Source organism: Mastomys coucha, unplaced genomic scaffold (genome assembly GCF_008632895.1).
Source record: "Mastomys coucha isolate ucsf_1 unplaced genomic scaffold, UCSF_Mcou_1 pScaffold23, whole genome shotgun sequence".
NCBI classification, from domain to species: Eukaryota; Metazoa; Chordata; class Mammalia; order Rodentia; family Muridae; genus Mastomys; species Mastomys coucha.
The window spans coordinates 29,177,673-29,192,193 of record NW_022196906.1 but is presented as its reverse complement, the minus strand read 5'-3'; the positions used below and the strand labels follow the sequence as shown (position 1 = coordinate 29,192,193).

At 40.6% G+C, this 14,521-nt stretch overlaps 1 protein-coding gene across 4 annotated transcripts in view; it reads left to right on the top strand.

The window, feature by feature from the left end:
* Window positions 1-14,216, top strand: part of Fam118b (family with sequence similarity 118 member B) — a 52,384-nt gene extending 38,168 nt beyond the window's left edge. For 2 of the 4 annotated variants that reach the window (XM_031343087.1, XM_031343088.1), the window contains 5 exons: window positions 2,198-2,425; window positions 7,930-8,058; window positions 9,824-10,109; window positions 13,452-13,511; window positions 13,702-14,216. In XM_031343087.1, coding sequence (XP_031198947.1) covers window positions 2,198-2,425; window positions 7,930-8,058; window positions 9,824-10,109; window positions 13,452-13,511; window positions 13,702-13,715 — 717 coding nt within the window. In that variant the 3' untranslated portion in view covers window positions 13,716-14,216. The remainder of the gene's footprint in view (window positions 1-2,197; window positions 2,426-7,929; window positions 8,059-9,823; window positions 10,110-13,451; window positions 13,512-13,701) is intronic. The other 2 variants (XM_031343089.1, XM_031343090.1) reach the window with 2 other exon arrangements.
* The last annotated feature ends 305 nt before the right edge of the window (window positions 14,217-14,521 follow it).

The window sequence follows — 14,521 nt, the reverse complement described above, 5'->3', positions numbered from 1 at the left end:
TTTTTTTGAGATAGGGCTTCTATATGTAGCCCTGGCTATCCTAGAACTCACTATATAGACCAATCTGGTTTCAAACTCACAGAAATATGCCTCTTAAATGCTGGGATTGAAAATGTGTACCACTACCCCTGGTTCTTTTTTTCTTTCCTTTTTTTTTAATTTTTATTTATTTTTTAATTTTATATGTTTGAGTGTTTTGCCTGCTTGTATGTATGTGTAGTACATGTATGCCTGGTGTCAGCAGGGGGGCATTGGATCCCCTAGAGCTAGAGTTACAGGTAGTTCCAAGCTACCTGATATGGCATGACGCATTAAATGCTCTTACCCACTTAGCTGTCTCTCTAGTCCAGTTAATATTTATTTTTAACTGTGTATATGTGGGTGTGAGTGCCTGTGGAGTTCAGAAGAAGGTGTCGAATTCTTTGGAACTAGAGCTACAGGCAGTTGTCAGCCACCTGGCCTGGGTACTGGGAACCAAACTTAGGTCATCTACAAGAGTAGTGCATAAGCTTAACCTTGGAGCTGTCTCTCCAGTCCCTGAGTTAATACTTTTAATAACTGATAGCCGTGGATATAATCCAGCAGGACATACCCGAAGCTCTGGGTTCCATCCCCAGCACCGTAAAAACAGCTGCAAAATGCAAGTTTTTAATTATGAAATTATTTTAAGTCTATTCATAATTTTGTCATGTAATAGGTATTCTGTATAGCAAGTCTATAAACAGATTGCTGAATTAGGTCAGGGCAGAACACTACAAGTACTAAATGTTTTTTTTTAAGTTAAGCAGCCATGCAGCCAAGTATCTAGAATTAGAAAAAGAGATGTGCCAGACAGTGGTTGGCGCATGCCTTTAATCCCAGCACTTGGGAGGCAAAAGCAGGTGGATTTCTGAGTTCTAGGCCAGCCTGGTCCACAGAGTGAGTTCCAAAACAGCCGGGGCTATATGTAGAAACCCTGCCTAAAAAACAAAACAAAAACAAACAAACAAACAAACAAAAGATGCTAGTGGATATACAGGTGATTCAAGTGCCTGTAACCTAGCACTTGAGGCTAAAGCCAGAGGATCATGAGTTTGAGACCAGTGTTAGCCAACTATATTATGAGTTCAAGCTAGCATGGACTGCATATTGTTCCCCTATAGTCCCTATTTTCCCTCTGTCTTGGTTAGGTTTTCTGTTGCTGTGATTAAAACATGAAAAAGTAACTTGGGGAGGAAAGGGGTTTATTTTAGCTTATGATCCATTGTCCACATAAGTTAGGACAAAAACTCAAAACAGGGCAGGATCTTAGGGGCATGAAGAAGTGCTGCTTTCCCGTTTGCTTCTCATGGCTTTATAATCCTAATTTTCCTTCCTTCTTTACTCTTTCTTTCTTACTTTCCTTCATTTATTTAGTTTTTTGTTTTGTTTTCAGCTTTTGTTGATGTTTTGTTTTGAGAAAGTCTCTCTATGTAGTCTTGGCTGTAGAAGACCAGGCTAGCCTTGAGTATCACTGTCCCCCTGGCCCCCAATATCAGTCATTAATCAAGAAAATGCTCTATAGATTTGCCTATAGAAAATCTGATGGAGATTTTTTTCTCAGTTGAGATCTGTCTTCCCAAACAAGTCTAGCTTGTGTCAAATTGCCAAAAAAAAAGCAACTAGCAGACCCTCTTAAAGATAAAGAAGGGGAGGAGAGGAAGAATATTAAAGCACATTAGGTCTGAGTGTTGCCTTCTTACCAGAGACCTAATTTGAGGGTAATTGTTACTTTGCTTTCTGCCCTCATCCTTTAGTCATGATCTCTTGTCCATTTGCTTCTTTTTATAAAATGACAGATTAGAAGCTGGGCATGATAGTAGATATAATCCCAGTACTTGGGAGGCATAGACAGGAAGATCACTGAGAGAGTTGAGGCCAGCTTGGCCTACAAAGTGAATTCTAGGCCAGTCAGGAATCCACAGCAAGACCCTTTCTCCAGTTCTAAAATGCCTACTTAAAAGGGTGTGCTTGTTTGCATCTGATGAGGTAGTATTGGTCACTTACTGTTTGCCTTGCATTTGGCATGTGCCATCCTTTTTTCTTTATTACAGTGACAGTGACAATGTTTTAAGTATAAAGTATTCAAAATGTGTAATTCTGCAAGTGAAACAAGTTAACAAAGCAATTTGAATTGGGTTTTGTTTTGTTTTGTCTTTCAAATCTCCCACACCTGCAGCGTACCAGTAATGTTCGATCCACATTTTTCAAAGACTGTTTATATGAAGTATTTGATGACCTGGAATCAAAGATGGAAGATTCTGGAAAACAGCTCCTTCAGTCTGTTCTCCATCTGATGGAAAATGGAGCCCTAGTATTAACTACAAATTTTGATAATCTCCTAGAACTATATGCAGCTGACCAGGGAAAACAGCTTGAATCCCTTGACCTTACTGATGAGAAAAAGGTAAAATGTTAATCAGTACCTTCAGAGTAGTGGATTGTATCTTCCTCAGAAAAGCTGCCTTCTGGTCACTGTGTTAGTGTTTATGGAGCAGGGCTGTTTACAGTTACTCTTCACATTGCTATGACCAAAATATCCAACAGAAACATCCTAAAGGAAAGAAGGCTCATCTGAGCTATTTCACGGAGTTGTGAGCCTCACAGTAAAAGGAGCACAGTGTAGAGGCTGCCTTTTGTGGTGGGAGCTAGAAAGTGGACCATAATCAGGACTAGTTATAACTTAATAAATGTCTCCCCTAGTGGTCTATTTTTACTAGCAAGGCCTCACCTCCCAAAAGATTTTTAGTTATGAGTATAGACAGTTTTTCTGATCATAGGGTGGGATTAGTTGTTTGAAAGACTAGAGCAGTGGTTTAGTTGGTGATATGTCAAGCATATCACCAGCTTGGCACTATTACGAGATGTGGCCTTGTTGGAGGAAGTATGCCACTGTGGGAATGGGCAGTGAGACCCTCCTCCTAACCATATGAAAGCCAGTCTTCTCCTGGCAGAAGATGAAGAACTCTCAGGTCCTCCTGCACTATGCCTACCTGCACATTGCCATGCTCCTACCTTAATAGTAACTGACTGAATCTCTGAACCTGTAAGCCAGCCCCAATTAAATTTCCTTCTAAGAGTTGCTTTGCATTAAATCTGGAACCACTGGGGGTTGGGGGTAGGGTAAAGAGTTGCCTTGGTCATGGTTCATAGCAGTAAAACCCTAACTAAGATAGAAGAAGTTAGTACCAGGGACCGGGGTACTTGCTGTGATAGGCCTGATTGTGTTTTTGTTTGGAAGAATGTGAATTTGAGGAGTTTGTATTTGGAAAGCCTTGGAAAGCCATGGAAAGCCATGGAATGCTTTAAGCAGGGCTTGATGAACCATCCTACTAGGAATATGGAAGATGGTGGTGCTGAGGGCGACTTGAACTGTGTAGGCCTGCTGGCCCAAGAGGTTTCAGTGGAGAATTTCAATATGTGACCTACAGACTGTTTTTGTAATATTTTGGTGAAGAATTCAGCTGTCTTTTGCCATTGTCTGAAGAGTCTGCCTGAGGCTAAGGTGAAGAGATTTAGATTAATTGCTTTGACAAAGGAAGTCTCTAAACAGCCTAAACCAGACGGGCACACCTTTAATCCCAGCACTTGGGAGGCAGAGGCAGGAGGATTTCTAAGTTCGAGGCCAGCCTGGTCTACAGAGTGAGTTCCAGGACAGCCAGGGCTACTCAGAGAAACCCTGTCTTGGAGAAAAAAAAAAAAAAAAGCCTGTATAAATTCTCTTGTATGGTTACTGAAGTTCACTCTTATGAAGAGAGTTTTAATGAAAAGGTACAAGCTGAGAAAGGAGAACTATAAAATGTATGGTTCAAGTAATAAATGGGCACCAGGAAGTGAAATGGAGCTGAATCCTATATTCAAGGAGAAAAACAGATGAAGGAAATGGTAACTTTGGGGCAAGATTTTACCCAGCTAAATTTAGGCCCAGGGATGGTAGTACACACCTTTAATCCCAGGAGACAAAGCCTAGCAGATCTGAGTTGAAGGCCAGCCTATGCAAGTTCTGGGTTAAGAAAAGCTTAAGTATAGGCATGATGGTAGGCACCTTGACTCCCAGCATTCAGAAGACAGCCATGCAGATCTCTGTTCAGGATCAGTCTACAGAGTAAGTTCAAAGTGACCCAAGCTTGGCAGTGAGGAAGTTAGAAAACATAAAGGTGTTAATAGACTAGGGGGCTGGGGGCGGGGTGCATTTACAGCCCCAGCAAGCAGCAAAACTTGGCAGCCTTGGCCATGTGGCTCTGGCTGTAGAGTCAAGAATAGAAGGGACTATGGTCTACAGAGTAAGTTCCAGGACAGCCAGGGCTATACAGAGAAACCCTATCTTGAGAAACCAAAAAAACATAATAAAAAACAAAAACAGAAGGGACTACTGGGACAATTGATGCTGGTTAGCTGGAACTAAGAAGTTAGCAGTGATTAAAGAGACCAGGATCATTGAGGTGAAATCCTCTGGGAAGTGTTTTCTGATAGCACAAAAAAGCTGTATTCCAGAGATAGAGCCAAGGTTGTACCTCATGCTGCAGCTACACTTGGTAATTGTCTAAGAATCAGAGAATAGCTGAGGCTTGGCACTGTGAGAGGCCAGGGAAGGCCATTTGTGAAGGTGCAGCCTTAGTTGCGGTTGATGTTGCAGAACTGAAGGGATGAAGCAAAGAAGTTAAGGCTTGGCACTATGAGAGGCTATTGGTGAAGGCGAGTTTCAGTAGAAGACCCTGAAGTATTGGAGATGCCAGTACCATGGGATGACCAACAAAAGCAGCAGCACTGGAGTGGAGTGACCCAAGCCGAGAAGGTCATGTGTGGATGGATCCTAGATACTGGAACAAGAAACTGTGAAGTTGAAGTTGACTTGGAGACCCCAAGATGTTAAAGATGCAAGAGCATCTTTAAAGTAGGATACGTGCTGAAGAAAGCTGCTAACGGGGAGTGGAACCAGCCTAGGAGAAAGTTTGTGGCAGTCAACAAAGATGAAAAAGAAGTTGGAGATCTGAAGACCACTTTGACATCAGACATGGAGATGCAGTTTGGAGTTTGCCCAGCTGGTTTCCTGTTTTGCTTCGGGGATTACAGTTAAGTGATTGCTGAATCTCAGGGGAGACTTTGAACTTTGGACGTTTAACATTGTCAAGACTGCCATAGACTATGGGGACTTTGGAGCCTGAACTAAATGTATTTTCTTATGTTATAGCTAGATATGGCCTCCATAGATTCATGTGTTTAAACAAACCTATGGGGGCCAGGGAGTGGAATATGGTTGTTTGAATATACTTAGCACAGGGAGTGGTACTGTTTGGATGTGTGGTCTTCTTGGAGGAAGAGTGCCACTGTGGGGGTGAGCAATGAGACTCTCCTCCTAACCACATAAGAACCAGTTTTCTCCTTGCAGCTTTCAGATGAAGATGTAGAAATCTTAGCTCCTCCTGCACCATACCTGCCTGAGTGTTGCCATGATAATAACGGACTGGACCTCTGAACTTGTAAGCAAGTTCCAATTAAATCTCTTTATAAGAGTTGCCTTGGTCACAGTGTCTGTTCACAGCAGTAAAACCCTAACTAAGATAGTTGGTAAAGTGTGTGCCTTACAAGCAGAAGGTCCCTGGGCTTGTAGGTCAGTTATCTAAGCAAACTTTGGGAGTTCCAAGCTAGTGAGACAAAGAAGAGAGAAATCATCCCCTCCTTGATCACTAATTGAGAAAATGCCTTAGAGCTGGATATCATAGAGGCATTTCCTCAAGGGAGGCTCCTTTCTCTGTGATAACTCCAGCTTGTGTCAAGTTGACACACAAGACCAGGCAGTACAATTGACCCCTAGTCAACTTGACACACAAACACATCACTAGTAAGCCTCAATCAACCCTTTACTTTTTATTCCGCCCCAAATCTAAATAATTTTAAAAGTTCCACAGTCTTTACAAAATCTTACATATTAAAATTTCAATCCCTTTAAAATATCCAATATCTTTTAAAATTCAAGTCTTTTTTACAATTTAAAGTCTCTTAACTGTGGGCTCCACTAAAATACTTTCTTCCTTCAAGAGGGAAAAATATCAGGGCAGTCACAATCAAAAGCAAAGTCAAACTCTACCTGTCCAATGTCTGGGAACCACTCACAATCTTCTGGGCTCTTCCAAGGACTTAGGTCACTTCTCCAGCTCTTTGTAGCACATACCTTGCCTTCTAGGCTCCAGATGCCTGTACTCCACTGCTGCTGCTGTTCTTGGTGGTCATTTCATGGTACTGGAATCTTCAAAACACTGCTCTTCTGCTGCAACTAAGCTTCACCAATAGCCTCTCATAGGCTCTCTTCATGGTGCCAAGCCTCAACTCCTTTGCATGACCCCTTAAATCCTGGGTCATCAATTGAAACTGAGGCTGCACCTTCACAAATGGCCTTCCCTGGCCTCTCACACTGGCAAGCCTCAACTTCATACCTTCAAAATCATTACCACCTGGGTGACTTTTACACATTACCAAGTCCAGCTGCAGCACAAGGTACAACCTTGGCTATCTCTGGAACACAGCCTCTTTGTGCTCTCAGAAAACACTTCCCAGAAGATTTCACCTCAATGATTCTGGTCTCTTGGTAATCACCACTACATTTCTTAGCTCCAGCTAACCAGCATCAATAGTCCCAGTAATGCAAAGGTTTGACTTAAGTAGTTCTGGTATCTTGTTAATCACAGCTGATTCTTCAGCCCCAGCTAACCAAAGCCACAGAATCTTCACAATCAAAATAGCAACAGTCCTGATAAGAGTCTTTAATCTTCTCTCTGAAATTTCACAAGCCAGGCCTCCATCTTCTGCACTGTTCTCAATTATCTTCCAGGCTCCTGCAGAACATCCCACAGAGCTCTTAACATCCCAATGGCTCTTCTAGCTCAAAGTTTCAGAGTCCTTCCACGGTCTTCCCCAAAACATGGTCATGTTGTCACGGGAATACCCCACTCCTGGTACCAATTTGTCTTAGGATTTCTATTTCTGCAGAAAACATCATGACCAAGAAACAAGTTAGGGAAGAAAGGGTTTATTCAGCTTACACTTCCACATTGCTGTTCATCACCAAAGGAAGTCAGGACAGGAACTCACACAGAGCAGGAAACAGGAGCTGATGCAGAGGCCATGGAAGAATGTAACTTACTGACTTGCTTCCCCTGACTTGCTCAGCTTGCTTTCTTATAGAATCCAGCCCAGGGATAGCACCACCCAAAATGGGCCCTCCCATCCTTGATAACTAATTGAGAAAATGCATTACAGCTGGATCTCAGAGAGGCATTTCCTCAAGGGAGGTTCCTTTCTCTGTGATAACTCCAGCTTGTGTCAAGTTGACACCCAAAACCAGCCAGTACAACTACAGATTGGGGATTGAGCCAGGTGTGGTGGTGCATTGCTGTAATCTCAGATGAGAAGATTTAAAGTTGAAGGCCAGCCTGGATTAAATAATGAGCAAAAAAAAGAATGAAAACAGCTGGGCATAGTGGTACATACTTTGAATCCCAGCACTCAGGAGGCAAAGGCAGGTGGATCTCTTGCATTTGAGGTCAGCCTGGTCTACATAAGAGTTCCAGGACAGCTAGGGCTTCAATAGAAAGATCCTATAGGGGTTAGGGAAGAGAAAAAGAGGGAAGAAGGTTGTACTAGTGCTTGGACCATTACCAGTGGAAACTATCATTATTCTTCAAATAGTGTAAGATTCTAGTTTCTGATAGTAATTTTCAAAGAGAAGTCACTAGAATTGCTCCCATATTCCTGACAGTCATAACAGCAAATTGGACACATCAGGTTTTTGAATTCTTGTCCTAGGATTCCTTGAAGCTGTACTATGTCAAAAGTCTAGTCCTCAGGCAGCCTCTTTACACAGTGACTTTGAAGCAAGTGCCACCCTGGTCACGCTGTGTATGTATTGTGCAGGTCCTAGAGTGGGCTCAGGAGAAGCGAAAACTAAGTGTGCTACACATCCATGGGGTCTATACCAATCCTAGTGGCATTGTCCTCCACCCAGCTGGATATCAGAATGTGCTCAGGAACACTGAAGTTATGGTAAGTAGTACTGCGCTTGGCTCTAGAATTCACTCCTGAAGACATTTTTAAGCAAATTCTAGGTATTAACAGGACATTTACTTTTCAAAACAACTAGAGAGTCAGAACTTACTCCCTTCTCTTAGCACTTGGATGTGCATACCATCCTGGGAATGCAGAAACTTTAGGTGTCAGATCATAGGATGGGTATTTATCTGTACTTGGTAAACAAGCAGCAGATGGCACTCCCTCATTGGCATCACCTTCACATACCAAGAATGCATTAGTGTCCTTCATCATTGGGCTTCTTAAAAAGTCTATGCCCAAAATAATGTAGGCAGCTTTTTAAAAATCCATTATAATTGGATCATAGATTATAAAAAGACTCTTTACTTACTCACACCTGACTGTACTTGGAAAAATTGAAAAACAATTTGATTAGGATGACAAAAATGGAGATTTTCTTCTTTGGGTTTGCTGATCTTTGGGTTTCAAGTTTTTGACTTGTTCACATATATGTACATGTTTAAACCAGAAACACTTCTTTGGTCCAGCTCAGTGCTCAGGTTTTCAGGACAGGGTCATATGGAGTATTTACAAGCCAGAGAAAGACCAGGAAATGTGATGCTTGCTAAAGTATATCCTTCCCTGATAGCTACTATAACTATGATCATCATTGATACTGAGGCAGAGTCATGTGTGTGTGTGTGTGTGTGTGTGTGTGTGTGTGTGTGTGTGTGTGTATACTATATGCAGAGATACACACAAATGTATGTACACATGCACAGTGATATTTTTAAGTAATTAGACTTACTCTGACCATATCTAATGATAGAATTATATTTTCTAATGATCAGTGGTTCTGTTTTAAGGCCAATAAAGAACAAGTTCGAGGACTGGCAAGATTGCTCAGTGGGTACAGCACTTGCCACACAATGAAAGATTAGTTCTTGCCCTAGCACTGACATGAATACCAAGGACAGTGGCATGCATTTGTAATCCCAACACTTGGACAGTGGAAACAGGAGGAGATCCTCCAGGTCAGCTGTCTAGTTAGGCTAGATGAATCTACAAGTTAGGGTTCAAATAAGAGACCTGCCTCAATATATAAAGTGGAGAACAATAGAAAAAAAATTCCCAACATCAAATTCTGTCCTCCACATATTACTGTAACATATATATATATATACACATATATATATGTATATATATACATACATACTCAAAAAAATAAAGATTTAAAATTAGCATATTTTGTCTAGAAAGTGGAAAATAAGTAAAATACATCAAAGACTCATTGGTTGTCTAATTACCCAAGAACATAAATCTTAAAAAAAGTTAAACCTGAAAGACCAATGCCAAAGGGGTAAAACTGTTAAGAAGACCTACAGAAGGACCAGACAGATGGCTCAGTGGGTTAAGCACTTGTGCAAGCCTTGCAGTCTGTCCCTGGGACCCAGGTAAAGGTGGGAAGGAGAGAAATGACTTTAGAGTTGTCCTCTGATTTCCACATGCATTCTATGGTATGCACACTCATATACATACACCATACATACAGAATAATATTTTGTTTAAAAAGAAAACTTTCAAAAGAATGTCAGGTACAATCTTAGACCAAGCATCACAATGTAATAATAACTAGGAAATCAAACCTTGTAATAGCTTTCCCTCTTAAATCTTGATCAGTGGGTCACTGCAGTCTGCTAAATGACAAACTGTTGACTTTTTGCTTAAGACATATGTCTGTCTTCTGAATCATTAACATGTTGTTTTCTTTTTCTTAAAGAGAGAGATTCAGAAACTCTATGAAAACAAGTCATTTCTTTTCTTGGGTTGTGGCTGGACGGTGGACGACACCACTTTCCAGGCCCTGTTCCTAGAGGCTGTCAAGCATAAATCTGACCTAGAACATTTCATGTTGGTTCGGAGAGGAGATGTAGATGAATTCAAGAAGCTTCGAGAAAACATGCTGGACAAGGGGATTAAGGTCATCTCCTATGGAAATGACTATGCTGATCTTCCAGAATATTTCAAGCGACTAACATGTGAGATCTCTACAAGAGGCAGATCAGGTAAGGGAAGGCCAAAGAGCAATGACCTTTTGTTTGTGTTGAATAAAAACACTACCAAGATGGGGAATGTGTAGTGTATGACCAGTTTGGGAAGGGGTGGAAGTGCCATTTTGATAATGGGGAAAGAAAACCATGTAAGGATTCTTATCTTCAGGTCAACTTTCCTCAGCCGGTAAAAGCAGTTGTATCTTAAGCCTGACTATGCATATCACACACACACACAAAATCACTGAAGGGCTGGAGAGATGGTTTGTTGTTAAGAGCACTTGTTCTTCCAGAGGACCCCAGTTCCAGCAACCACATCAGGGGGCTCATATCTTCACACACACATTTTTGAAGATGCTTAGTTCAAGTGAGATGCAATTAAAACTTAGATTTCAAAATGGAGAGAGATGCTCATTTAGCCTTGGCTAAGTTTATCATGAAATTTTCTTCATGTATATATCAAAAATTTCAAAACCTCTTGTTTCAGAAATTCTACTGCTATAATTTATCCTGTAAGAAACTTTTCCTAAAGAAATGTGTTTGCACATGCTGTTTAAGATATCAAGTGTAACCAACCATGGTGGTACATACTTCAGTGGTATAATCTCAGCACTTAGAAGTTTTTAGGGCTAGAGGATCAAAAGGTCAAGGCCAGGCTGGGAGCCATAGCAAGATCCCAGCTTGGTGCAGGTGTGTGGGGTGGGGGAGGTGGGGTCTGGGGTATAGTCATTCTGACTCTCCTACCCAATTCTAAAGACATATTCTTGTTGTTGTATACTGTTGTTGTTAAAGAACCTGGTTTTGTTGGTGTTTTGGGGGTGGGATGGGATAATGTTTTTCTAGTTTGTATTGTTTGATACAAGGACTCACTGTGTAGCTTTGTTGGCCTAAAACTTGGTGTGTAGACCAGGCTGTCCTCAGAGGACCTGCCTCTGCCTCGAAGGCTTTGAATTTACTATGTAGTCCAGGTTGGCCTCAACCTTTGCATCCTATCTCAACTGTACAATTATAGCAACTACAAACGTATACACATTATGCCTCACCTGCTTCAAGCTTTTTTATATAAAACTTACTATTTTGTGGTCATTGGTGTATTGCCTACTCATATGTCTATGTGAAGGTACCAAAAGTCCTGGAACTAGACTTTACAGAGAGGTGTAAGCTGCTATGTAGGTGCTAGGAATTGAACACAAGTCCTTTGAAGAGCAACCAGTACTCTTAACTGCTGAGCCATCTCTCTGGCCCTGCTTCAAACTAAATGTTTGATTATTTTTATTATCAATTTGAACATTTCTTAGACAACACACTAAAATATAGGTAATCTAGTATGTAATTGTCCTTAAATCTAGTCCCAGATTTCTTTTCTGATCAGATGACTCTAAGTAGAATCCTAATGTAGTAAACATTTCTTTTAAGTTCTGTCAGAGCAATGCTTTGATGGAATAAGATTTCTTTAAAGCCATCATTATCATTATTGTGGCTCATCCCTGTAATCACAGGACTTGGGAGGCTGAAGCAGGTTTGTTGAGAATTCTGGGCTACAAGTAGGAGACTTATAGTTTAGTTAAAATGCTGTCACTGTAACCAAACATTGAAGGCTTCATGTACTCTTCCTACTTCTCTCCAAAAACTTAAAAAAGCATCACTTCAAGCTTGTCTCTTTCATGAAATTATCTGCCATCTTTTTCTTGAAGACAATATTTCTGGTGTCCCTCAGCATAACAGACCTTTAGGCTAATGTTTGCAACATTGACTAGGTTCAATTTTTCTGAGCTCTGATTATTTTAAACTAGGGACACACACACAAGGTCTATACAGTTGATCCACACACCTCTACCAGTACAAAGTAGTATAATAAAACAAAGGCTGGACAACAGTACCTTCTGTTATACTCAATTTTAGGTTAACATCCTGAATGTGGAATGGTACAGATAGTTATAGCTATAGAGTTAAGGCTCTCTAGAGTCTTTCCACAGTTGCCAGTCAAGCCATTCTATTTTTAAATCAAGGGTTTTCTATATGGCATTATATTTTAGTATAACTTATTTGTTATTTAATAAATAAATGGAACTTGCCGGGTGGTGGTGGCACACGCCTTTAATCTCAGCACTTGGGAGGCAGAGGCAGGTGTATTTCTGAGTCCGAGGCCAGCCTGGTCTACAGAGTGAGTTCCAGGACAGCCAGAGCTACACAGAGAAACCCTGTCTCGGGAAAAAAAAAAAAGAATAACTGATTTAGCCAATAACCAACTTACTTACCAACCAAGTAACTGACTTCTGATTTAACCACTACTTTTTTTTTCAGTTATGAACAAAGTTTAGTCTCATGTATCTTTTTAAAAAACAAAACAAAAACACAGGGTTTTACTCTATGTTCTATATTTTCCTGAAAATAGCTTTGTAGCCCAGATTGAACTTGAACTCATGATCTTTTATCCTTACTGCTCTAAGACCTGAGTTTATAAATATGTATCACCAGGCTTTACATTTATTAAGTACATACATTATGAAATACAGTTGGTGAAATGGAGATAAGTAAATTTTAGTTCAAATTAGCTATATGTATGAACCTGTTGGGTATAGAATGAGCAGCCATGTTTTGTCTATATAAAATGTTTTAGGGGCTGGACAGACAGCTCATTTGGTAAAAGCACTGAATGCTCCAGAGGACCTGTGTTCAAATTCCAGCATCCGTATGGTGGTTCACAACTGTTTATAGCTCCAGTTCCAGGAATTCTGACACTTTTTTCTGTCCTCAGGCACCAGCCATGCACATGGTGCAGAAACATATACAAGCAAAATACTTATATACATAAAAAAATTACTCTAAAAAACTGAAACAAGTTTTATGGGGTTTAGGTTTTGGGGGTTTTTTTTTGTTTTGTTTTTTGGTTTTTTTTTTTTTTTGACAAGCAGTCTTGCTAGACATCCAGCTACTAGGACGGCTAGAGCTTTAAAGGATCTGGAACTGTAGCCTAACATGGAAACATTGTGAGATCCATTCAAACAAAAAACAACTTTAGTGCAATAAGGAACCCACTGTTCCTGTTTTATATGACTATCTGAAGGTTACTCTTAACCTCATGTTGTATCGTTCCCAAATGTCTTTTTAGTTATATGCTGTGCCCTGAGCTCCCCTTAGTTTTCATTTCTGCCATTGATAGTTTTAGCTTTCCTGGGGGCTGCCAAGATAATTATAGGTAAAGGCATTTGCTGCCAAGTTTGACAACCTGAATTCTATTCTTGCAATCCACATAGTGGAGAAAACGAACACCCCAAAGTTGTCCTGTGTATTGATGTTTTTTGAAAAAGTTCCAGCTCCCTCATCTAATGTCTATACCGATATTCTGTTTTTTAGCAGGGATGGCAAGAGAAGGTCAGCTGAATGGTTCATCTGCAGCACATGGTGAAATAAGAGGTATACTATTTCCTATTCTATCAGTCACAGAAAATTTTCCTAAAACTTTTAGATTGTAGGGAATCATAATTTGCCTCTCCTACCAGTCTTGGGATTCTCTAAATCTGGACTGAGTGACTTAACACCTACAGCTTCAGATGTGAAGATTTGCTTTGTGGAACTTCATTCATTGTCTTTTGTTTCTCCATAGGGTGTAGTACTTGAGCAAGCTGGAGAAATCACCATTAGACCATGCTGTGGGGCCTTCCTGTGGATGTGTTAACAAGCAGACTTGCAAGAATTCAACACAGCTCCCAGGAAGTACCAATACCCAGAAGTTGAAGCTTGGGGTAGAATAGGGGTGGCAGTATTGCACCTTCCCCTCATGCTGGCTGTTTCTCGATACTCTGCTGCCTGGTCCAGTTTAATACCCAATGACATCAGGACCCAATACAGCTCCTACCTACCCCAAGGCTGGACAGGCTTCTCTACACAGCAGACCAATGTGATGACTCTTGGCTGTGGCTGCAACTCTGCAGGACTTGAGGAGCAAGAAGTCATGGAGTCAGTGGGCTCTTGTTGCAGTTTTGTACTCTACTTCGTTTTTCAATTGAGCTTACGGCTTTTTTACACATGACTTGAAGCTCTAGTTTTCTAGATCTTTTACAGTGTACAGTATTTTACATAACTGAGGTGTATTAAAAGCTTGTTCATTTACTTGCCAGGGCTCTGGCTCTACTTTGAATAGTTACTGGTAAACCTGAAACTTGCATTCTTCTATTTTCATCAGAGGTGGGGTGATCTTTCTCAGGACAAGCACTTACCCAATTCCTTAAGAGAACTATTAGTTCCTATCATGCCCTTGCCAAAAAGAAGCCCAAGAACTATATATAGCTAGTATGAGTTAGCATTTTAAAGTTCTATATAAAATAATATAAACCTAAGAGGCAATTTCTTTATGAAATTTATTTTCTTATATAAATTATGTATTTCTCTGGGCAGACAGCCTTCACCTTATTGCACTAGTAGCA